Source organism: Ovis canadensis, chromosome 5 (genome assembly GCF_042477335.2).
Source record: "Ovis canadensis isolate MfBH-ARS-UI-01 breed Bighorn chromosome 5, ARS-UI_OviCan_v2, whole genome shotgun sequence".
NCBI lineage: Eukaryota > Metazoa > Chordata > Mammalia > Artiodactyla > Bovidae > Ovis > Ovis canadensis.
Genome location: NC_091249.1, coordinates 109,018,459 through 109,043,786, shown reverse-complemented (window position 1 = coordinate 109,043,786; position 25,328 = coordinate 109,018,459). Strand labels below are relative to the sequence as shown.

Below are 25,328 nucleotides of genomic sequence, written 5' to 3'. Positions count from 1 at the left end.
AGAGAGTGACAGTGGCTCTGTGTCTCCCCTTTAAAACACCACCGGAGACAAAAAGCCTTCCTTATGATCTGAGAATACTCCATTCTACTGCTATAAAAATAATACATTCACACAAGGAGGAGCTACAGCTGGTTAATCCCCCCAAATGACCTGAAATGGCTTCGTAAAGGACTGTGCTGACGACCACAAGAAGGCTACGGGATCAAAGGTGAGAAGTCACTACGGAATTCTGAGTGTGGGAATGTGTGCAACCTTGCAGGATTTGCCAGCCATGAATTTAAAATGTTTTAAGTTCCTAGGCAAGTAAGCACACAATCTCTCTCAAAGAAAGATTAAGGTGAAGAGTTAAGGTGAGGAGTAGAGCTGCTGAAGTGATGTCCTTGTTGAAGGACAGACCATGTCCTCTTCTGGACTCAAGGGGTAACTCTACAATCAGTTAGATGTCGCTGCTCCTCCCCGCCCCCCAGCCCAGCCACAGGGATTCTGAGAAGCTTCTATCCAGCTGCATTCAGCTCTCAGGTGTACCAAGTGTTAGCTGCTCAGTCGAGTCCGACTCTTTGCGACCCCATGGACTGCAGCCCACCAGGCTTCTCTGTCCATGGCATTTTTCCAGGCAAGAATACTGCAGTGGGTTGCCATTCCCTTCTCCAGGGATCCTCCCAACCCAGGTCTCCAGCATTGCAGGCAGATTCTTTACCATCTGAGCCCCCAGGTAACAAAAGGACCCTCTGAGTTCTGTTCAGTGTAAAAACAATTCTGCCTGGTTTCATTCCCACTACCTCTCATGTGGAGCTCACAGCCAAGAAAGACATCCATGTTCTTGCTATTAAACCTCCATGTCACAATATCAACTTTTTCAATAACCAGTAAAACATTAAGGTCAATCGTGACTCAACACTTATCAAATATCACAGTTTAGAATAGCAAATTCACCATGTCTCCAAGAATATCATTGTCTCTTTAGTAGTAGTTCATAGTATTAATATTTATAGAACTTCAGTACATAGCACACACTCCATATTTCCTGCCCATGCATTCCACATCCAGTCTTTCTCCTTCCTCAAGTGCTTCTCAGGCTGACTTCACAACTGATTCCAATACATATTTTACTTTTATTAAAGCATTTTAAGAAAGAATAAGAAAGTATATGATTTTAATCATTCTCAGTGGTATGGCAAAGAAGAATCTAAGTGTTCATAACAAAGAAAAGAGACCCACTCAAAAAATTTTACATTCAAGGAACAGAACAGTACCTTAGGCATATTTGATAAAGCAGTGTATTGCTCATCTCTTTTGATCCTGATGACAAATGTGGCTTTAAATGCTGGTTCATCAAAACAAGGAAAAGCAGATCTTGCTGCCAAGGGTTCAAACTGAGTTGCTGCAAAGTACCTAAAACGAATGCAAATCCATCCAACAGTTATTGAGCACCTACTATTCAAGGCACCTTGCGAAGTTCCAGGGATACTAAGCTAAATATCATACAAGTCCAGGCATTAAAGGATTTGCAATCAACTGGGAGAGGCAGAGGTTATACAATAGACAGAAAGTTCTCAGGCTGTAAATCATGTCCTAATGGTGAGAACAAAGCAGTGGGGACAAAGCGTAGGGATTCTGCCCAGTGGTAGAGACACTGTAAGAGAACTGTCGACAAAATATGAAGAGGGCCTTTAAAAATGAGGAATATCTGCAAAGGGAGAGAGGGAGGAAGGTATAGTCTAGAAAGAGCAGAAAGCACAAGGACGGACAGAGCAGTGCGTGCTCAGGGGCTGGGGGTGGATGTCCAAAGTGGCTGGAGATGAAACCACAGAGGTAGGTGACAGCTGGCCACTGAGGTCCTAAAAAGGTTTCTGAGCAAAAATGATGTTCATAAAAGATGTTCATCCATCACTAAACCTCAAACTCACAATCTGCACTAGAACAAAAATGCAAAAAAACCAGGCATCCAACAGTGTGCTGGGGTTCTTTACTCTCTTCAGAAGGGAATCAAAATTTTTCCCCCCTCTCCTACAACACAGCTACAACACTTGAGCATTTAACTGTAAGTCCTCAATTCAAGGTTGGTGGAAAAGCATAAATAGACAAGAAATGGAGATTTTTAATTCAGCAGCAGAATAAAGTAGATCTGCATTTGGGAAATCATCCAAACATGAGCAATCAGCACAAATGCGGTGCGGGTGTGCACAAATCAATATAATCAATATAGTCAATATGGTTCTTAGACAACCACCACTTCAGAGATGACGGCCTGCTTCCTTAGGGCTTAGTTTCTACTGATGATTTTTAAAACGCAAGAGTGTAAGATTTAAAGGCAGAAAACCCAAACTCTGCAATTTACCAGCCATGTGACTTAAGCATATCCGTGACCTACATCCCATATCCTTATTTGTGAAACTAGGATTGACATAGGATCCCTTACCAAACATTTAGGGGTGTTGATTCTATTTCAAAATTCCATGTTGATACTTAATGACAACCACGTTTATGCCACAAAGTCCTACACAGGTGTCTATTATAAATACTAGACAGTCGTAACTCTTCCTTCATGCCCAAATAACTATTTCTTAGAGCAAACTGCAAGAATGATAGCAATCAACACACGTGAAACAACGGAGACATGTTTCTGACATTCTATCTCTTCACTCAGCTCCCAAATTCTTACCCAGTTAACAGAAGCTTTTGGAAGAGGGCTGCAAGGGACTGGGGCTGGGGGTGGAGGGGGCGGGGATAAAGTCTGATGACATTCATACTATTCATATGAGAGTCTACTTGGACCATCATTTTGGATAAAAACTGGATTATAATGTTCTGAGACCAAAAAGATCTTAAAAGAGAGGTTGAAAGAGATGCAATAACAACTCTCTTACATCGAAGTCCTTGTGAGAAGGCTAATCGATGATACTTACAACCTGAGCTGAATACTGCAAAGCTTACTCTCTCATTAGTGATTGCATTGGCTTTCAGAAATACTAGCTGCAGTTTGAGCACCACCTCCAGCAGCACTGAAGATAGTTATGAATTAGCTGAGGGTCAGGTAAAAGAATTCTAAGCACTGGTGATAACAATGGGTAAAGAGGTGTGAATGGGTGAAGAAGGAGGTGGTGTACCACAGTGGTTAAGAATATGTGGCCTTTTGTAGTTAAAATGACTGGATTCGAATTCCCCTCTGCTACTTGCCAGTCCAAAGATGCTGAATGAGTTCTTTCATGTACCTCTGCTTCCTCATCTGAAAAGTGAATAAAATATCATTTCTACCCCTTCGTGAGTTTGACAGGATAAAAAACTAAACACACAGCATGCCTGCACCAGCTTCTAGCACTTCGGTTCTCAAGTAAATACGGGCTGCTGTTATCATTGGAATCCAGGAAAGGGCACATGAAGTTCATGAAGCCAGGCGAGGGCTGTGAGAAAAAGAAAAAAATACCAAAGCTCCCAGATCTAGGAAGAGATTGCACTAAGTCACCTTGAAAATGAGGAACTGCTGGAGGATCATAAACCAAAGACCAACATGGGCAGGTCTGTGCTTCCAGAACTAGTCTGGCAGCCTGTGTGAAAGATGGAAAGAGAAGGGAGAGCTGTGGCTGGGTTAGAGGTCAGAGGGCTAGTTAAGAAGATGCTTGAAGAGTTCAAGAAAATGACACTGAGAGATGGAAGGACAAAGAAATAAAACACATCCCCACCCTAAATTTCTTGACGAGTTTGTTTAGTATCAGTTTGTTATCTAGACCCTTAAGTCTATCCTCAACAGCTTCTAGATTTAACTGCAAGGTTCCTGACCAGCTCCACCTCATAGATGACACAGGTTAAGTTCCTCTACCACAAGCAGCGTCAGTACTTTTGACATTTACACACACTTTGATTTTCCAATCAATAAGGGATATATTCCTTACTTTGTTTTGAATTACAGTCTTCGGATCCCTTGAAAGGTATAAATAATCTTTTAAACTTTTATCTTGTGTCACTATATACAATTAGGTGGGGCATTCATTTTATTGAACCAGGTAAGTAAATAAATTTATATATGTTTTCTGTAACAGCAGAGTTTGAGAAAATACTCTATTTCTTAATTGCAAGAATCTGTCTTCCATTTCTCTAGCATTTTTCACCACTCAATCCAGCCCATAGCAAGAGTCAACAAGTGACAATATCCAAAACCACCACTCTTCCCATTACATATAGGCAGGCCCAAGAGAACCCAATGGCAATAATCTGAAAGGAAGAGATGACCAGGGGATTTATTCAAAGATTTGCCACATACTAAGAACACTGTTTCTATATATATCCTATAATTCCTAGAGGATGATGGAGATTATAGAAGGAGAAGAAAAGCCAAGAAGCCCCAAGCTACCACTGCAACTTAAATTTGCTTTTTATGTCAGATCTCACAGTGAGAGCCAGTAGGCCATTTATTTTTAAAACATTACATTAAGGGGAAAGAGAAAAATTACTTATCTGAATAGGAGTACAGATTTTGCTCACTCTTTCCCTATTTAAAAAGGATCAAAACACTTTAGATTTAAAATATTCATCTATTCTTCTCAACATATGAACATACATTAGCCAAATGGCCAGCATCAGTAATTCACTGGTTTGCAAAGGAATATGAGAGAATGCTCCAAAGCATTAGACAGATCTGACAAGGAATTTGGACATGTAAGACAACTGACATTACTGCTAGTGAAGAGTAACCTGTATGCACCTGTGCCCTGCGTCCTTCCAGAAATTCAAGCTATATCTATGAACACTAAGGTTAAACAGAATGTTGTTGTTCAGTCTCCCAGTCGTGTCTGACTCTTTGTGACCCCATGGACTGCAGCATGCCAAAGAACAAAATATGTGGTCTAAATGGGGAGTCTAGGAATTTTAAGTCCCTTTTTTAAAATTAAAATCTCTCTAAAATTTCTTTCTTAAAATTTCCATCAGAAATCCAGAATAGAGTGGCACTAAAAAAATAAATAAACCAGCAAAAATTAAAGATGCTAAAAGTGATATATATATATATGTAAGTTTACAGCACTTCTTCATGCTTCCTTTCTCTATCTCCGTAAGCACCTCCTAAAAGCTCCACATAATAGCAAAATAAGTCTTAAGGGATAATCAATATTTTCCACTCTGCTTCACATAGAGACCTTGTAAGGGGACAGAAACTAGATTCATAAGGTACGAAAAGCTCAAGATAACGTGAGTTCTTGTAACTGAGAACGTAACTGATATAATCTTTAGCCATTCCCTTCCGTCAGCAAGCCCCTGCCTCCATCATGACGCATGACATAACGTCATGGTATATGCTCAGGGTTTTGACTGAGAGAAAGAGGAGTAGTAGTGATAGTTGCTCAGTCGTGTCTGACTCTTTGTGACCCCATGGACTGTAACCCACCAGGTTCCTCTGTCCATGGGATTCTCCAGGCAAGAATACTGGAGTGGGTTGCCATTCCCTTCTCCAGATGATCTTCCCGACCCAGGGATCAAACCCAGGTCTCCTGCATTGCAGGCAGATTCTTTACCATCTGAGCTACACTATACTCTTTCAAATCCCCATTCTATTATTTTGCACCTAATCTCTTAAAAAAAATAATAATAATAATTGCAGTCAATGTCGCCGATGTGGGCAAAGAGATCCATATTGCAGAAGTCATCAGAGAGCAAAGAAGCAGCATCACTGAAGAGGGCTACATACTTTTTCTCGTTACTTTCGTCTCTGTAGGAGATGCCATAAAACCCATAGGAAGAACTAGATATGTTTGCCGAATACTCGATCTTCAAGGTGTAATTGTGCCCTTCAAGCAGGGTCTCGGGGGCAACAATGGCAATTTGTTCATGCAGTGGGTACTCCAGGACGTCAACTTCTTTTTCCTGGCTTGAAACTGCGGTCATAAAGGTCACTCTGGAAATGTTGTGGCCTGTGCTGTGAAGAACGATGTTCCACGTGGCCTGAAGGGCCTGAAGCGAAATCGTCACGGAACCCCTGAACGTCATCGAAGTGAGGTTTGGGTGGAGGGTCAGGTCATAGCGCACTGGCGCAACGGCAGTGGGCAGCCTGATTTGGGCCCACGGAAACAACTTTCCGTTTGTTGCGATCGGCTGAATCGGTTCCATGGGTTGGTTTTTTTTATGGCAGCCTTCTTTGGTAAAGATACACCTGGGCAGGAGGTAAATCATCATGATTATAGCAACAGCAACTATGATGATGAAAATACAGACTCCTACGGTCCTGGCAGAGTGCGCTGAGCAAGTCCCATCCGAGCTCGGCCGGTAGCCGGCCGCGCTGTTTCGGAGGCCCGAGCTCCTGTTCATGAAGGACATGCCCAGAAGCTTTGCAGATGACTCATAGTCCTCTTCGTCCTCATCCAGCTCATGCTCGCCAAGGCCCCGCACCAGCAGTCGTGAACCCCGGGGCTCGTATTCCACCTCATCAGGCTCCAGAGGATGTAAACAGGGCTCTTTGGCTAAATCCACCACATCTGGTTCTTCCTCAAACATGCTGTTTTCAATCATATTCCTAGGGAGCTGAAGCCGATCTAAAAAAAAAACCAAAACACCAAAACATAAGGACCAGGCACAGAGTTAGGGGAGATAGGGCATAATAAAAGGTCTACTAGCAAGACCACATTTAATCTAAGGATTTTTTTTTTAAATCACTGAGACTTATTTCTATTTCAGAGCTACTGAATTAGTTGATGCTTATAATATTCTGGTATTATTCATTAAAAACTCAATTATAGGTCACAACATATCACAGTAATGAAACAAGAAAGCTAAATACACAGGCTAGTATCAAAAAAAAAAAAAGGCAGCTGAGATTAAATACTGATTTCTTTAATACACTCCTATCCAACAACCTGGACCCTTGTCCTGAGGGAACAGGGAAGCCTGGTGTGCTGCAGTCCATGGGGTCACAAAGAGTCAGACACGAGTTAGCGACTGATTGACAACAAGTCTGAGCAGCCCTGGTCCCAGCCTTCTTTATGGTCAGATCCCGGCAAATGGACACAGCATCCCGGCATGTGTGCTGGCCATCCCAGACTGCTCACTAATCTGAGACAAGCCAGGCGGGTCTTCGATCTCATCCTCCATGTCTGTTTTCCTCTCTGGTCCCTCTGCCTGCAGAGTCATCATTTCCCCCACCCTAGTCCACCGAGTGAATGAATACCTGTTATTCCACAACCCATCTTAACTTGCTACAGTGGAAATTAAGAAAAAGTTACTTTCTTGTTTTTCCCTTCTCTTTATTACCTTTCAAATATACATTTTTCTTTTCATTTCATCTTGCTCCTTTCACTTTTGGAGGGGCATAGAGACCCCTGAGAGGTTGCCTTTTCCTATCTCCTCTCCATTCCCAAATTTATAAAACCTATGCTACCCCACGTCCAAGGAGCAGTGGCTGCGCAGGTGCAGGAGGGCCTAGAGGAGCTATCCCACGTTCAACGTCAGGAGGGATGGTGGTGAGGAGATACCCCTTGTCCAAGGTAAGGAGCAGCAGCTGCGCTTTGCTGGGGCAGCCATGACGAGATGCCCCATGTCCAAGGTAAGAGAAACCCAAGTAGGACAGTAGGTGTTGCAAGAGGGCATCAGAGGGCAGACACACTGAAACCATACTCACAGAAAATAAGCCAGTCTGATCACATGGACGACAACAGCCTTGTCTAACTCAATGAAACTAAGCCATGCCCTGTGGGGCCACCCAAGACGGATGGGTCATGGTGGAGAGGTCTGACAGAATGTGGTCCACTGGAGAAGGGAATGGCAAACCACTTCAGTATTCTTGCCTTGAGAACCCCATGAACAGTATGAAAAGGCAAAATGATAGGATACTGAAAGAGGAACTCCCCAGGTCAGTAGGTGCCCAATATGCTACTGGAGATTAGTGGAGAAATAACTCCAAAGAATGAAGGGATGGAGACAAAGCAAAAACAATACCCAGCTGTGGATGTGACTGGTGATAGAAGCAAGGTCCGATGCTGTAAAGAGCAATATTGCATAGCAACCTGGAATGTCAGGTCCATGAATCAAGGCAAATTGGAAGTGGTCAAACAGGAGATGGCAAGGATGAACGTCGACATTCTAGGAATCAGCGAACTAAAATGGACTGGAATGGGTGAATTTAACTCAGATGACCATTATATCTACTACTGCGGGCAGGAATCCCCCAGAAGAAATGGAGTATCCATCATGGTCAACAAAAGAGTCCGAAATGCAGTCCTTGGATGCAATCTCAAAAATGACAGAATGATCTCTGTTCATTTCCAAGGCAAATCATTCAACATCACAGTAATCCAAGTCTATGCCCCAACCAGTAACGCTGAAAAAGCTGAAGTTGAATGGTTCTATGAAGACATACAAGACCTTTTAGAACTAACACCCAAAAAAGATGTCCTTTTCATTATAGGGGACTGGAATGCAAAAGTAGGAAGTCAAGAGACACCTGGAGTAACAGGCAAATTTGGCGGAATGTGGAATGAAGCAGGGCAAAGATTAATAGAGTTTTGCCAAGAAAATACACTGGTCATAGCAAACACCCTCTTCCAACAACACAGGGGAAGACTCTACACATGGACATCACCAGATGGTCAACACCGAAATCAGATTGATTATATTCTTTGCAGCCAAAGATGGAAAAGCTCTATACAGTCAACAAAAACAAGACTGGGAGCTGACTGTGGCTCAGATTATGAACTCCTTATTGCCAAATTCAGACTTAAATTGAAGAAAGTAGGGAAAACCACTAGACCATTCAGTTATGACCTCAATCAAATCCCTTATGATTATATAGTGGAAGTGAGAAATAGATCTAAGGGACTAGATCTGATAGATAGAGTGCCTGATGAACTATGGACTGAGTTTCGTGACATTGTATAGGAGACAGGGATCAAGACCATCCCCACAGAAAAGAAATACAAAAAGAGCAAAATGCCTGACTGGGGAGGCCTCACAAATAGCTGTGAAAAGAAGAGAAGTGAAAAGCAAAGGAGAAAAGAAAAGATATAAGCATCTGAATGTAGAGTTCCAAAGAATAGCAAGAAGAGACAAGAAAGCCTTCCTCAGCGATCAATGCAAAGAAATAGAGGAAAAGAACAGCATGGGAAAGACTAGAGATCTCTTCAAGAAAATTAGACACCAAGGGAACATTTCATGCAAAGATGGACTCGATAAAGGACAGAACTGGTATGGACCTAACAGAAGCAGAAGATATTAAGAAGAGGTGGCAAGAATACACAGAAGAACTGTACAAAAAAGATCTTCATGACCAAGATAATCACGATGGTGTGATCACTCATCTAGAGCCAGACATCCTGGAATGTGAAGTCAAGTGGGCCTTAGAAAGCATCACTACAAACAAAGCTAGTGGAGGTGATGGAATTCCAGTTGAGCTCTTTCAAATCCTGAAAGATGATGCTGTGAAAGTGCTGCACTCAATATGCCAGCAAATTTGGAAAAGTCAGCAGTGGCCACAGTGGAAAAGGTCAGTTTACATTTCAATCCCAAAGAAAGGCAATGCAAAAGAATGCTCAAACTACCACACAATTGCACTCACTTCACATGCTAGTAAAGTAATGCTCAAAATTCTCCAAGCCAGGCTTCAGCAATATGTGAACCATGAACTTCCAGATGTTCAAGCTGGTTTAGGAAAGGCAGAAGAACCAGAGATCAAATTGCCAACATCCACGGGATCATCGAAAAAGCAAGAGAGTTCCAGAAAAACATCTATTTCTGCTTTATTGACTATACCAAAGCCTTTGACTGTGTGCATCACAATAAACTGTGGAAAATTCTGAGAGAGATGGGAATACCAGACCACCTGACCTGCCTCTTGGGAAATCTGTATGCAGGTCAAGAAGCAACAGTTAGAACTGGACATGGAACAACAGACTGCTTCCAAATAGGAAAAGGAGTACGTCAAGGCTGTATATTGTCACCCTGCTTATTTAACTTATATGCAGAGTACATCATGAGAAACGCTGGACTGGAAGAAAAACAAGCTGGAATCAAGACTGCCCAGAGAAATATCAATAACCTCAGATATGCAGATGACACCACCCTTATGGCAAAAAGTGAAGAGGAACTAAAGAGCCTCTTGATGAAAGTGAAAGAGGAGAGTGAAAAAGTTGGCTTAAAGCTCAACATTCAGAAAATGAAGATCATGGCATCTGGTCCCATCACTTCATGGCAAATAGATGGGAAAACAGAGGAAACAGTGGCTGACTTTATTTTTGGGGGCTCCAAAATCACTGTAGATGGTGACTGCAGTCATGAAATTAAAAAGACACTTACTCCTTGGAAGGAAAGTTATGACCAACCTAGACAGCATATTAAAAAGCAGAGACATTACTTTGCCAACTAAGGTCCATCTAGTCAAGGCTACGGTTTTTCCAGTAGTCATGTATGGATATGAGAGTTGGACTATAAAGAAAGCTGAGCACAGAAGAATTGATGCTTTTGAACTGTGGTATTGGAGAAGACTCTTGAGAGTCCCTTGGACTGCAAGGAGATCCAACTAGTCCATCCTAAAGGAGATCAGTCCTGATGTTCATTGGATAGACTGATGTTGAAGCTGAAACTCCAACCCTTTGGGCCACCTGATGCAAAGAACTGACTCATTTGAAAAGACTCTGATACTGGGAGTGATTGGGGTCAGGAGGAGAAGGGGATGACAGAGGATGAGATGGCTGGATGGCATCACCAACTCAATGGACATGAGTTTGGGAAGCTCCGGGAGTTGGTGATGGACAAGGAGGCCTGGCATGCTATGGTCCATGCAGTCGCAAAGATTTAGACACGACTGAGTGACTGAACTGACTGATTGATGCTAGTTTTATAGTTTTCTTTGAATAAAACTTTTAATCACTCTCTAGGTGTATGGGTTCAGCAATCTGCCATCCACCCATCTCATATGAATGATCTAGAAATGGAAGAGGTGACAGTTACAACATTCTGCTTTGGGAATTTAGTCTCCTAAATACCCTTCAGCGCTCCAACTTCTTGTGACATAATTGTGTTTTGTTTTGATAGTTGATTGTGTTTGAGACTCACAGACTTCATTAACAGAGCAAATACTGCCATAATGGAACTGAAAAACTTTTTTTTGTAAAACTGTTAATAAAGTCTCAGTGGTTAGAAATTTTCTGCGGTAGTTTTTTTTTTTAATTAATTTTTTTAACTGGAGGATAGTTACAATATTGTGGTGGTTTTTGCCATACATCGACATGAATCAGCCACGGGTAAACACTTGTCCTCTTATCCTGAACCCCCTTCCCACCTCCTGTGGTCGTTTTAAGTACCTGGTACAGTGGTGCAGACTAGTTGCTTCGTTTGCTTTTTCATTAAAAGGCCATTCTGACTTTCTTTATCTCCGATGGGACGATGATGTTCTCTTAGGCATTTGCCCATGTGTTCTCTCAGGCCTGATGCAGACACCCATGGGGTCTGAGCTGCTGCTAAGTCGCTTCAGTCGTGTCCAACTCTGTGTGACCCCATATACGGCAGTCCACCAGGCTCCACCGTCCCTGGGATTCTCCAGGCAAGAACGCTGGAGCAGTACAGTTTAATTTAATAAATTTCTACAGTAACTGTGAGTATAGTCTCAGCTTAATAATTCAGAGCATCTCCACGCCTGAAGTCCATCCCCTGAGAAGTTTGTCTTTGTGTCTTTGAATCCTCAGCCATGCCCTCTTTAAAACCAAGGGGTGTCCTGCAGTCTGACCATTTTAGCGTCTCCTGTCTGCACTTCATTAACTTCCAATCTTTTGACTGGGGCTTAGTCAGATGCCTGCCCACATCCAGATAACCTAATTTAATTATTTATCACCCAATCAGATTACTACCTATGTGGAATTTTAAACTTTCAGAAATAGAGCACACCACCTCATCTGCTATATTTTTACTGCATATTAGAAGCAAACTTTTGTATGCATGCACAATCATTATCAAGTTAAATATATCAAACCAAGGAAAAATACTTTTATTACAGGTAGCCCATGAAGACTGTACTTCCAAGCCTATTTAAGAAATCTTGCTTTGGGTTCTTAAGTGAGTACACTTTGATCTCAGCATTAAAATTTGAGTGTAACACATGACTACTCCTTGCTCTAAAGGGAGTTTTTTCATATTTAAAGAAGGGATCCTAAAGAAACAGGAAATTTTCTAAAACTTCTTAAATCCACATACACGAGCTATCTATAAGCCCAAGGCAAAGAAGGTCCTAGTTGAACTATTTTGATTTCAAACAACATAGGCCCACGTGGTTATGATCTAAGAAAATGGAAGATATTTCTTTTCATCAGATACTGTGAACTGGTACTCCTTGATGTCGTCTGTGGACCAGCACCAATCTGCAAACTGTTTGTTATCCATCTGCAATAGGCCACGTGAAGAATACTGATATTTAAAAACTTTTTTAGCAGATTTACAGTAATGTTATATTTAACAAATTCAGTAATTTAAAAATGGAGCTTATATTTTTTCAATTTTCCAATGATTCATTTTTTTATATGATATAAAATTTCCACAACAGGTTAATAAAATTTAAAACCAAAAAAACAAGGAACCTTGATTCTCCAGCTCAGGTACTATGGGAAGCAATGGGCTGGGCTATCAGCATTACTGGCAACTCAGGTGGATACAAAGCTAACAACGATGACAGGAGCTGCTGCTGCTGCTAAGTCGCTTCAGTCGTGTCCGACTCTCTGCGACCCCATCGATGGCCTCCCACCAGGCTCCTCTGTCCCTGGGATTCTCCAGGCAAGAACACTGGAGTGGGTTGCCATTTCCTTCTCCAATGCATGAAAATGAAAAGGGAAAGTGAAGTCTCTCAGTCATGTCCGACTCGTAGCGACCTCATGGACTGTAGCCCACCAGGCTCCTCTGTCCATGGGGTTTTCCAGGCAAGCGCACTGGAGTGGGGTGCCACTGCCTTCTCCAATGACAGGAGCAGCGGAAGTGAAACAGAGGGAACAATGGATGACAAGCCATGTGAAAGAGCGAGAATACACAGGAACTGATGCTCTGCTGGGCTGGATGATGGAGATGGAAGGATGATGGAGACAGGCCTGTAGGATGGAGGAAGAAGGAAGTTTATGTCGACCGCCTATGCACTTTTTGGCTTGGATAATGAAGAGGGAATGCCAGTCACTGAGATGAGAACACGGGCTTCATATTCCCCCTGTTGGTTTTCGGCAGGGTCGAGGGGAGGGAGAGGAGGAGCAAGGAGAATAGAGTTATGAGATGGCATCTGGTATGGGACATGACATACTTATCTGACAGAGAGCCAGGTGGAGACGATTGAGTAATAGCATATTATAGCAGTAAAGGGGCTTCCCAGATGGCTCAGTGGTAAAGCATCCACCTGCCAATGCAGGAGATGCAGGGGGTTTGATCCCTGGTCCGGGAAGATCCCCTGGAGGAGGAAATGGCAACTCACTCCAGTATTCTTGCCTGGAGAATCTCAAGGACAGAGGAACCTGGTGACCTGCAGTCCATAGGGTCGCAGAGTCACACACAATTGAGCACACACACATGCAAAGCATTGAAAGCCTCACTGTAAGATAGAGCTTCAAATCCTGGCTCTTCCACTGACTGCTTGATCTTAAACAGGTTACCCAACATCCCTGAGTTTCAATTTCCTCACCTATAAATATGGAAGACAGTACTACTTTGTAAGTCTGGACTCAAAAGAAGGATCTGGGTGGGAGACTCAGGTTTCAGAATTAGGTGTGTTTATTTAACTGAGGATCAAAATCATGCAGGTAGATGAGACTACTGAAGGGGAGTAAGCGTCAGAGAGCGTTACTATTTAAGAGGGGCCGCAGAGGAGAAGAGAGTACCAGAGGCAGGAAAATCAGGACAGTAGAAAGCAAAGGAAGAGTTTCATGAAGAAGGAAGCGGCTGATGCCTTAGGAAGGTCACGTACAATGAAGCCAAAGACAGGCCACTAGAGCTGGCAACCCGCGAACCAGTGACTTTTCACGAGGCGCCTTCAGAGGGGCTGGGCGAGTGAAAGCCTGACTGCAGTGGCCCAAATAAAGAAGGGAAAGTTAACAAAGCCAGGCAGTAAGTGCTGCAGGCAGTTCTTTTGAGCACACAGCTGTACATCAAGAAAAAAAACACAGGGTCAAGCTAAAAGAAAATGTGGCATACAGAAGTGTTAAATCCATTTGCTTTTGTGTGTTGGCCTGTGTCTAAGGTGGAAATAACCTAAGTGTGTATTTGCACGTTTCTGCACATTTTACCATAATTAAAAGGCAAATGAAAATTTTTTTTTTTAAAAAGAAAAGGAGAGCAGATGGTTAATCCAGGGTTAAACATGTAGGGAGGATGTGGTGAGAGACAAAGGGGAAAATACACAAAGAGTAAGTGATTAACCGGGGTGTTCAATTTAGAAAACAGGACAGAAAGCAAAGCTACGGCAAACGACGTGGTCAAGATTCAAAAAAAGGAGCAAACGTCCCACAGGCATTAATCCCTTTAAGTTGCTATCACATTTTCTGAGAAAATGAAGTTAAAAAGGATGTATCTTCAAATCAACAAGCCAAAGCAACTTTAAAAGAATAAATCTAATCTAAATTAAGGCTTCTTGGGCAGATACAAGAATTGGTATATTCAATTAGGTGCTATAGCAACTTGCGATATTCAAACTAGGCCCTAACAATAAAGGATTCTTCTTCTTCTGAGGCCCGTATGACATATTTAAAAAGAGGGAAAAGCTCCATGGGTGAGACAGCATTCATGTCTTCCAGAAGATTTCTAAATGGAAACCATTCAATTTCTGAAAAGATGGCTAACTGTCAACTAAAGTAACTACTTCTCTAATGAGCAGTCCTTTTATATCAAAATAGAGGTTTTATTTTAAAGAAGTTTAAGGTGAAAAAGAAAATAGAAAGACTAGAATTTATAACAAAAAAAGTGATTCTTCTATACAAGTCTAATCTGGCAAAACATTACCCAACCCCCCGACCACACTCAAAGAAAACCTCTTCCTATTAACCACAAGGCCCACTTTAAGTCCCGAGTTTAGATATATCATTATCTCACCATTGAAGGGCAGTCATTAGCACTGTATATAAGTTTGGAAGTTTTAAGTAGTCCCTTTTTCTAGTAACATCCTGTCTGCTTAAACCGCAAGGTATAAGCAGTGTCATTTAAAACACAAACACAGAGCCCCACAAGCATTCCTACTTTCACCACTAATAACAGTGCATTTTCACAAGCTGCACTTAATTTTTCAGTTGACAGGCCCAAGGTCACAGCCCAGGATGCAGGATCCAAGTAAGGTCATTCTCTCTTCCCTTCCCCTCACCCTCCTTGTCTCCCTTGAGAAGACAGAAGACAAGTGAATGGATAATTAGGGGTGGGAGGTGGGAAGATCAGAGAGAAATGGTTCGGTTCATGAACACCGTAAGCTCACTTTACCTATTTGGTTCCAAGAGTGACTAAGATTTATTTTGCCCTTTCATGCTACCCTAAAGTTCACTTTAATGCATGTAAAAATGCCGTGGGAGACTTCCACCTCTAGTATGACAGAATAATTGGTCCCAGACCTTTCCTCCTCTCATAAACAACTGGACAAAATAATGCAACTATTTTCAGGTACCAGCTAAGAGACGGGGCAAGAATGTGACCTCTGAAAGAAGGAAAAGGTCATCAGGCCACATCTGCTTGGTGCTCTGCCTTGGGGGTATTTTCCTGACTGTAGTACAGTGAGCTGGCGTCCAGGCAGAGGACGGCTGGGAGGCAGAAACAGGGTCCTGGGGAGGAGGGAGTCATACAGAGGGGGGACCAGATAAGTTTGTATAAGGGTTTCCTGAGAGTCTTTAACCAATGCAGGACATGTAACTACACAGGGCTTACAAAAGAGTGGCTGTATTAAGGTTAACAGAAACACGAGAGGTCGAGCAACTTAAGGGAAAGGCTGGCAGTCTAACCCAGTCCAAACAAAGAGAACTCATTAACGCTCTGGGCATGAAACACTAGGAAGGCTTCGCTTTAGGAGTAAAACATACCCCAGGATAAGGCCTGCTCTAGACATATGCTAACAAAGCCTAAAACTAAGCCCTAATAGAATCCACAGCAGAAACAGAATTTGGAGGATGAGTCTTGCTAAGGTAAAGGGGCCTGGGGAAAAACCTTGAGACTTCCACAGATCAGCCATGGCAAAATATAAAGCTAAGCCCTTACAAGAAGATCAGTCAGTAACTAAACAAAAATCAACACCCTACAAAGCCATTTTTTAAAAATACACTATCTAAAGTGGGTAAAAACTTTAGATGAGCTATTATAAATATGTCTCAAAAAGTCAAGGACATTGTGTTTAAAAACAACAGAAAAGAATATATGAACAGATGGGAATATCAGAAAACTCAAAACTAGAAAAAAGAACCAAATGGGAGGAAAAAAAAATAAATGAAAATTCTAGGACTAAAAGGTTCAATAACTAAAATGAAAGAGTCATTGAACAGATTTTTTTTTCAACATTTATCAGTATATCCAATTAACAATGCTGTGATAGTTTCAGGTGATCAGCAAAGCAATTTGGCCATAGCTATACATGTATCCAGTCTCCCTGAAACTCCCCTCCCATCCAGGCTGCCACATAACACTGAGTGGGACTGCATGCGCTAGTACAAATAGAGGTCACTGAATAGACTTAATAGTGGATTCGAGATAGCAGAAGACGAGTTTATGAACTTGACAGATCACTGCCAATTACAAATTTGAGGAATAAAGAGGAAAAAGGAGTCGCAGAAAAATGAACTTAGCATCAGACATTTGTAGGACCGTATCAGTCTAACACATACGTACTAGGAGCCCCAAAAGAAGACCACGAGAATAAAAGCAGAAAAGATATCAGAAGAAATAATTGTTAAAATTGTACTGTTTGATGAAAACACTATTTTATCATATCCAAAGAGCTCATCAAACTCCCAAGACAAATAAATACAAAGAAAATCATATCTAGTTTAATCATGGTTGAACTGCTGAAAATCAAAGATAATGAGAAAATCAGTAAAGGGACCCCAAAACAATATGTTATATACCGGAGAAAAATAATGCAAAGAACACTAACTTCCCATCAGAACAATGGAGATGACAGAACAACATTTTTAAAGGGCTAGAAGAAAAAAAATTCTGCTCAGAATTCTCTATCTAGTGAAAACTCCTTCAAAAACAAGATAAACATATTTTCAAATAAAATGAAAGTTGACAAAGTTCTTCTCAAGCAGATGTGTACTACAAGAAACTACAAAAAAAAAATAGTTCTTCAGGATGGAGGGAAACAATACCATATGGAAATTCAGGTCTTCAGGAAGGAAAGGAGGATACCAAAAATGATGAATAAGTTACCAAAAAGTAAGTTTATATTTTTTATTTTTCTTAACGTTTCCTTAAAAGACTCTTTTAAACAAGAATAACATGCAAATAGTTTTGAACAGAAATAAAAGATATGACAAGAAGAGCATGAAAAATGGAGAGGGTGAATAAGGAGAGTTATATTAAACTATATTTGCGAATTGAGAAGATGAAATGGATGTGTCAAGTGAGGGCTTGGAGGTGTGAAGTAGGAAGTGAGAAAAGTCAGGGGTAAAATGTGAAGTGATACAATTCTGACTATAAACAGACTTTAAAAAGTTAAGGTTGCATATTATTAGCCCTAGAATAATTAATGAAAAAATAACTTAAAACATGCATAGCAAAGAAACCAATAGAGTAAATAAAACGAAGTATTAAAAAATAGCCAATTAACCCAAAAGAAGGCATTAGAAGAGAAAAACAAAAAGGGACTAATGAAAACAATGGCAAAAGGGTAGACTTAAACCCACTTACATAAATAATTACATGAACTATTAATGGATTAAACATCCAACGAAAGGGCGGAGATTGTCATATTCAAAAAAGCCAAGATTGAACTATACACTGTGCATAAGAGATGAATTAAAAATTAAAAGACAAATAGGTTAACAAAATAGAATGACATTTATAATGATAAAAGGAGAAATTTATCAGAATAAGACACCATTCTTAAACATGTATGTACATAATAATAAAGCTTCAAAATTCATAAACAGAAAATGACAAAACTCAAGAGAAAAAAACATTCACAACTATAATGGAGATTTTATCATTTCTCTTCATACTAGTTAGAACAAGCAGACAACAAATAAGTAAAGCAACAGGATATGTGAAAGATGCTATCAACCAACTTGGCCTAATTGACATTTATAGAACATCATACCAAGTAACTACAGAATACGTGAGTCATTTACCAAGATGGATCACATGCTGGGCCATAAATATCAATAAATTTCAAAAGACTGAAATAGCCTTTTTTTAAAGACTATGTTCTCTGACCAAAAAATCAGTAAATCCAGACAATCTCTAGATAGATCTCTGGAAAATAGAAAATACACTTCTAAATAATCCATGAGTCTAAGATAAACCACAAGGAATTCAGAAAATATTTAAAGTAAAAACACAACATATCAAAACTTGAGAGAAATTTACTGCTATATTAGAAAAAGGTTTAAAATCAATGATCTAAGTTTCTACCCTTAAGAAGTTGGGGGGAAAGAAGCAAATCAAACCTAAGTAGAAACCTAAGGAGAAACAATAAAGGGCAGAGCTCAATGGACTAGAAAACAGGTAAAAACAGAAGAAAAAAAAAATGCTGGTGGAGGGCAAGGAAGCAGTGTTATTGGCTGTAATTCATATTCTCCCAGAAACTGGCCTAAAAAGCCATATATATCAAGTCCTGTTGGATCTCCAAGAGCAGTTTCTACTACTCAAAGGTCTATTTAGGCTCATTACAGAGACAGATCAGAACTGGGTCCTGAGCTAGAGACAGAGGTGCTCTTTAACAAGCCCGCAAGTCTTAGGCATGTCCCTCTTTCAAGAAGACCTGGAAAATACAGAAATATTTAGCCAGTGATAATGCTAGTTATACCCAAATTCAGAAAATACTTATGTTCTACTCCTCCTCTTAAATAAAAACCAGAACTGATGCTTTTGAACTGGTGTTGGAGAAGACTCTTGAGGGTCCCTTGGACTGCAAGGAGATCCAACCAGTCCATTCTGAAGGAGATCAGCCCTGGGATTTCTTTGGAAGGAATGATGCTAAAGCTGAAACTCCAATACTTTGGCCACTTCATGCGAAGAGTTGACTCATTGGAAAAGACTCTGATGCTGGGAGGGATTGGGGGCAAGAGGAGAAGGGGACGACAGAGGATGAGATGGCTGGATGGCATCACTGACTCGATGGGCGTTGAGTCTGAGTGAACTCCAGGAGTTGGTGATGGACAGGGAGGCCTGGCGTGCTGCGATTCATGGGGTCGCAAAGAGTCGGACACGACTGAGTGACTGAAGTGAACTGAACTGAATGTTTTTTTGTGTAGGTGGGAGTGGAGTGGTAAAACTAAGTGTTTAAAATGGATTAGAGAGCTACTATTTAAAGAAAGGGGCTTCCCAGGTGGTACAGTGATGAATCTGCCCAAGAATTCTAGAGATGCGGGTTGGATCCTTGGGTCAGGAAGATCCCCTGGAGTAAGGAAATAGCAACCCATTCCAATAGTCTTGCCTGGAGAATTCTATGGACAGAGGAGCCTGACAGGCTACAGTTCACAAGTTCGCAAAGAATCGGACACAACTGAGCCCTGAGCACACACACACACACATTTAAAGGGAAGCTCTTATGATTGCTTCAAAAGTAAAGAAAAAAATTCTCAAGCAAAAAACCAAACTTGAGTCGTTATTTCTATATTTAGATTTTTGTATATTTTTCTCTTAAAAAGTGAACCCCCTTTTTAAGTTTCCATTTAAAATTTTAGCTGAGTACTTTCTCAATAGGAAAAATGCCACGGGTGGGTGGGGGGCGGGGCGGGGAAAGAGGCCTCATTTTTAAGCATTGGATTTAAAGTGCCGACTTCATTTACGGTAATGACAACCTCGACTCTCATTATGCAGAAACACAACCATCTAGCAGTAGTTCAGGTTACAGTTCTGTGAAAGGAATCTCCACAGCGAGCACCTTTGTTCTAAATCTCAGTGACCTGATGCCCAAAACTATATATAAACTCAGTCAGTCCTTGGCACTAAGCCACGCTTCCACAAATCCTGGATGCACACACAGCCCCATGCACAGTGCCTGCTCCGCTCCTGCCCCATAGTGAGACCATCGCATGTTGCAAACATCTCAGTTTCCCTCAAGCACGCGTGGCTGGTGTGGCCACTTCATCTTTCTGCCCGTACCCCACCCTCCTCACTTTCCTGGCCCACAAGCCTTTCTTTTCCCTGCCCTCTTTAATACACTGCTGCTGCTGTTGCTGCTGCAGTCATGTCTGACTCTGTGCGACCCCACAGACGGCTAGAGTACTGGAGTGGGGAGCCATTGCCTTCTCCGCTTTAATACACTACTAGTCCAGTGTAGTCTTTGCAAATCCCCAGGTTTTCAGCTTTTTAAAATCAAGTCATCTATTGCTGGAATAAATATCCTACTCTGATCCATCCCACTACTCTCCCTAAAATAGTTCCGTTCTGTTCCGGTCAGTCGCTCAGTCGTGTCCGACTCTTTTCGACCCCATGGACTACAGCACTCCAAGCCTCCCTGTCTATCACCAACTCCCAGAGTTTACTCAAACTCATGTCCATCGAGTCAGTGATGCCATCCAACCATCTTGTCCTTTGTTGTCCCCTTCTCCTCCCACCTTCGATCTTTCCCAGCATCAGGGTCTTTTTCAATGAGTCAGTTCTTCACATCAGGTGGCCAAAGTATTGTTTGTACACCATAAAAATTAAGATGCCTAACTCTTCTCTTAGGATGAAAAGGTTAGAAGGACTGCAATAACAACATACTTAAATGAGCCCTGAAAAAGTGAAGCCAGTGAGTCTTCCACCGATATTACTTTCTCCCAGTAGGGTTATTTCTTGGACAATCTAGGAAAAGCAACTTGATTTATAGCAAACTTAACATTATCTAGTCATCATTCTAATGCAATCCTGCCAACCTGGAGGATGACCCAAGACAGGTGCCCCTGTCCACGGCGCCTTATTTATAATTAGACTGTGCAGTGTTAATTATGCTGGCTGCCCTGCCAATGTTGTACAGAGACTACAGGGAGAGATCAAAACAATCATTCCTGAATTATGAGTCACTGTACCCTCTCCAACTACACACTGCTGCTGCTGCTGCTGCTGCTGCTGCTGCTGCTAAGTCGCTTCAGTTGTGTCTGACCCTGTGCGACCCCATAGACGGCAGCCCACCAGGCTCCCCCGTCCCTGGGATTCTCCAGGGAAGAACACTGGAGTGGGTTGCCGTTTCCTTCTCCAATGCATGAAAGTGAAAAGTGAAAGTGAAGTCGCTCAGTCATGTCCAACTCTTAGGAACCTCATAAACTTCAGCTTACCAGGCTCCACTGTCCATGGGATTTTCCAGGCAAGAGTACTGGAGTGGGGTGCCATCGCCTTCTCTGCTACACACCACTGGAAGCCCTCCAACCTGGAAGATGGACGCTGTGCACACTACATGTACACACACGCTTATCGAGCTCTCACATTTCCGATGAGTTCCAATACCTGTTGCCTATACTTTCCAAAATACATTTTAATCCTGGCAGCTTTTTGCCTATCAAAGGATTAGAGGTTGAGAAAGAGACAGTTTAGAAAATTTTCAAGGCCTGGTTTATCCCATAGAGAAGAGAATTTCTGCATCAGTAAACTATAATTTAAAATTGTGCTTCACACTTAGATAATTGCTCCAGGGAGGGGCTCTTATCTCATTCATCTTTGTGTGCCTGGTGCCTACCATGGCAGAAACCTGCAATAAGCTTGAAATCAAAGTAGCAATACCCAATACATTAAAATGAAGTATTAATTAAAGAAAATTATGTTCATTTTCACTCATAAAATCTTTGAGACCTGAAGCTTGGAATAAAACAAAGTTAATATGCTAGCTATGAGGTTAAGAAAGTTCTTCTAACACCTGCTCTGAGGCTGGGTTTAGTACTATTTCAGTGATTATTAGCTCTGAGTCATTGCAATTCATTTTTACTGGACACTGATTCTTCAGACTACATTTCCTCTTCTTTCCTCAAAGCCAGCATATAATTTAAGTCAATTGTGGTTTAGGAGGCATAAAGTATAGTGAAGAGAAATTGGAGGTTCTAATTCTGACTCCATCACTTGATGTGTGTTGGAACCTCAGTTTCCTCACTGTTAAAATGGGAATAATAACTGCTCTGTCTGCTTTATCATAGGGGGCAAATAAGGTAAGTGGGTCAATAACACTTTGCAAATTATTTAATGCTGCATTAATAGTCTATTGCTAATATACTACCTTGGAGAAGGAAATGGCAACCTAGTATTTTTGCCTGAGAAATTTCATGGACAGAGGAGCTTGAGAGGCTACAGTCGAGGGGGTCTCAAAGAGTCAGACACAACTGAACAACAACAATGTATTACCTAACTAGGGGAGGAATTTCAAAATCATAAGCAAATAAATGGATCGTCTACCTTTCAGTCAAGCACACTAGTATTTCTCTTTAAGATCCACCAATATAATTTCCTCCCTCACATCTTTTATTATAAAATGATGCTTAAATGTCATTACAGTATATATTAGTAAATAAATTTATAAAATAAGAAGAGTCTAGAAACCTCATGCTAACCCCTTGATGTCATTTAGGCTCAGCAACAGCGATGTCCATGGCAGATTTCAGCCAGTGTGGAACAGGATAACTTTAGATGATTATATCTGATTCTCAGAGATTTTAATACACAGGTTTTACATTTTTAAGTCATCTAGCTCCTAAAACATTTGCCAAATAGCTGCCTTGATTGTAAAGACACTACAACTCTTCCCAAAATATCCTTAGGGATTAAGTGTATCTAAAGGCCACACTCATTTGCTATAATTGCACTTACACAATAAAACTCAGATATCCAATGACCGTTACAATTTCTAAGAAGGCAATTTAAACTTATATAATGCTCAACATTTTCTGGCTGAAATAACCTAAAAGGCAGCCTATAACATAGACAATGATTTTACTTTCTAAACTAAAACATTCAGTTGATAAATTTTCTACCATTTTCAAATTCTACACTGCATATATTTACTGAGTCTAATCACAGCTGCTATTTTCTGTGCAGTTGAGTGGTCCAATGAGCAAAAATCAACATTTCAGTGCTAGAGGGAAGGGAGCAAAGAAGAGGAACTACTTGCTAGTTTCGCTGCAGCTAAGAAGCACATTATTTTAAATATCTATCAAGGAGAACATTTAAGAGGAAAAGGAGACATTCTGCCAGAGAATGCCAACGATCCAGGAGAGTACCAGAGACACAGCACATAAAGAATCCCACCATGAAGTGCTTTAGACAGAGAGTTTAATGCAAAGGATCAAGGAGAGGAACAGATAAACACCTGCAGTTTAACACAAGAACTGTGACACAGGGATTAGGGCTTCCCTGGTGGTCCAGTGGTTAAGAATTCGCCTTTTGATGTAGGGGACACAAGTTCGATCCCTGTGGGGATCCCACACCCCACAGGGCAACTAAGCCCGCACACTACAACGGAAGATGTGTGTCGCACTTAAGGTGCAACACAGCTAAATAAATATTTAAAAAAAAAAAAAAAGAATTAAAAAATCAGGGAGGAGTCATTTCCTGCAGGAAAGAAAGGGCGTTTTCTACCTCAACAAACAAGGTAGATGTTCTTTTAACCTATGCCCACTTAACAAAACTGCAAATTAAGCAACATTCTCCGTTCTCTCTGCAACATTTTCTAACGCCATTGCCCACTGTCTCCAACTAAAGGGCTACTCTCTACAAGGTTCAAGCGCGTATGCCCCCACCAAAGCAGCTGCGTCCTTACCAAGAATTAGTGTCTGTTCACAAATCAGTTTATGCTAGTTAACATTATAATTATGGTTATGGAATAACTAAGTGTTAAATGAAAAAAAAATTTTTAAATTATTTCTATGAAAACTGAGTTATGCATCAGGAAGACCCTACAAAGGTGACTCCCAAATAACATTGCTACCAAATTAAATATTAGCAGGAAAAACAAAAAAGCCTGGGGGGTGGAGGGTTGTCCTAGAAAAATGTTTACACCCAGGCTGCAAAATGTTAATGTTCTCAAACATTTGGAAAAACAAAGAAGAACCTGGAAATGACAGATGCGCCATGGGTAGCACAGAGATATGGAAGAAGACAGAAGCAGAACTCTAGTCAGTGGTCCCAGAGGCAAAAGAAATGCTTTAGCCAGTAAGACATTATTAGCAACTAAGTTTAGTGAAATGCTAAAGGAATGTGAAATCTTCTTTAGTTTCCATTTTTAACAAGGTTTTAAAAAGTATGCATCATGTTTGAGATGTGTTAAAGGCAACTGGTGTATAAGGCTCACACCTAAGAATTCATCTTGGCAGTCAAGAGCACACACATTTCCACAAACATAAACCATAATGTATGCATTTACTTGTGAATGTCTAAAGAACAATTTCACTGTAATGCTTAACAACCTAGCCCTGCAATGCTAATACTTACTAATGAACCAGGTAATTTTAAAACTCATGTAGCATCAATACATGTCAAAAGCCTAAAATACATTCTTTGAACAAATAACTCCACAAGAGGAATTTCTCCTAAGAGTAACTGCACAGACACATATGTATAGTGTTTAGAGCAATCTTGTTCACATAGCAAGAAAAAAAAAACTTACATATGTAACATCAAGGGACAGGCATATTCACATCCAATAAAATATTATGCATAAAAATTATTTGCATCTAGTTTACACATGAAAAACTGTTCAAAATATAGTATTAAGAGGCAGGTTACAGAACTTGAAACAAATAGTCATCTTGCTAGATACACTGTAAATAAAAATATTAGTGGTTATTTCTGGAAGGTAGAATTAAAGGTAAGTTAGATGTTTTCATATTTATATTTTCTATGTTTTATATGTAAAAAAAAAAATGAAAAGCCTTCCAACATGTACAGATCATGTTTTAACCACTCAAGATCTAACAGTGATAAATTAATGAAAATTATCAACAGTTGAGGTGTCTTAAAATGGCCCTAGATAGTGAAATCAAGAAACCCGGATAGCAGGATAAAATTTGCTATTAATCTCTCATGGGACCTCCTATTAGGAATTGGAGACTTTCTCCAATCCACACTGGCCTTGTAACTTGTTTTAAGCAATGGAAAGCAGCAGAAGCAACACTATAAAATTTCCAATCCTATGTTTTAAGAGGTATTACAGCGTTCACCATTTCTCTTCTGCTGACCTGGAGAGCCCCGTGAGAAGAAATCTGAGCTAGCCTACTTGTGGACAAGGAACCAAACGG

The 25,328-nt window shown here is 40.9% G+C and overlaps 1 protein-coding gene across 1 annotated transcript in view; it reads right to left on the bottom strand.

The window, feature by feature from the left end:
- LNPEP (leucyl and cystinyl aminopeptidase) overlaps positions 1-25,328 on the bottom strand; it is a 100,078-nt gene that overhangs the window by 49,070 nt on the left and 25,680 nt on the right. The window contains exons 2-3 of the mRNA XM_069592644.1: positions 5,678-6,518; positions 1,254-1,392 (exon numbers count right to left, since the gene is read on the bottom strand). Of these exons, the coding sequence (XP_069448745.1) occupies positions 1,254-1,392; positions 5,678-6,518 (980 nt within the window). The remainder of the gene's footprint in view (positions 1-1,253; positions 1,393-5,677; positions 6,519-25,328) is intronic.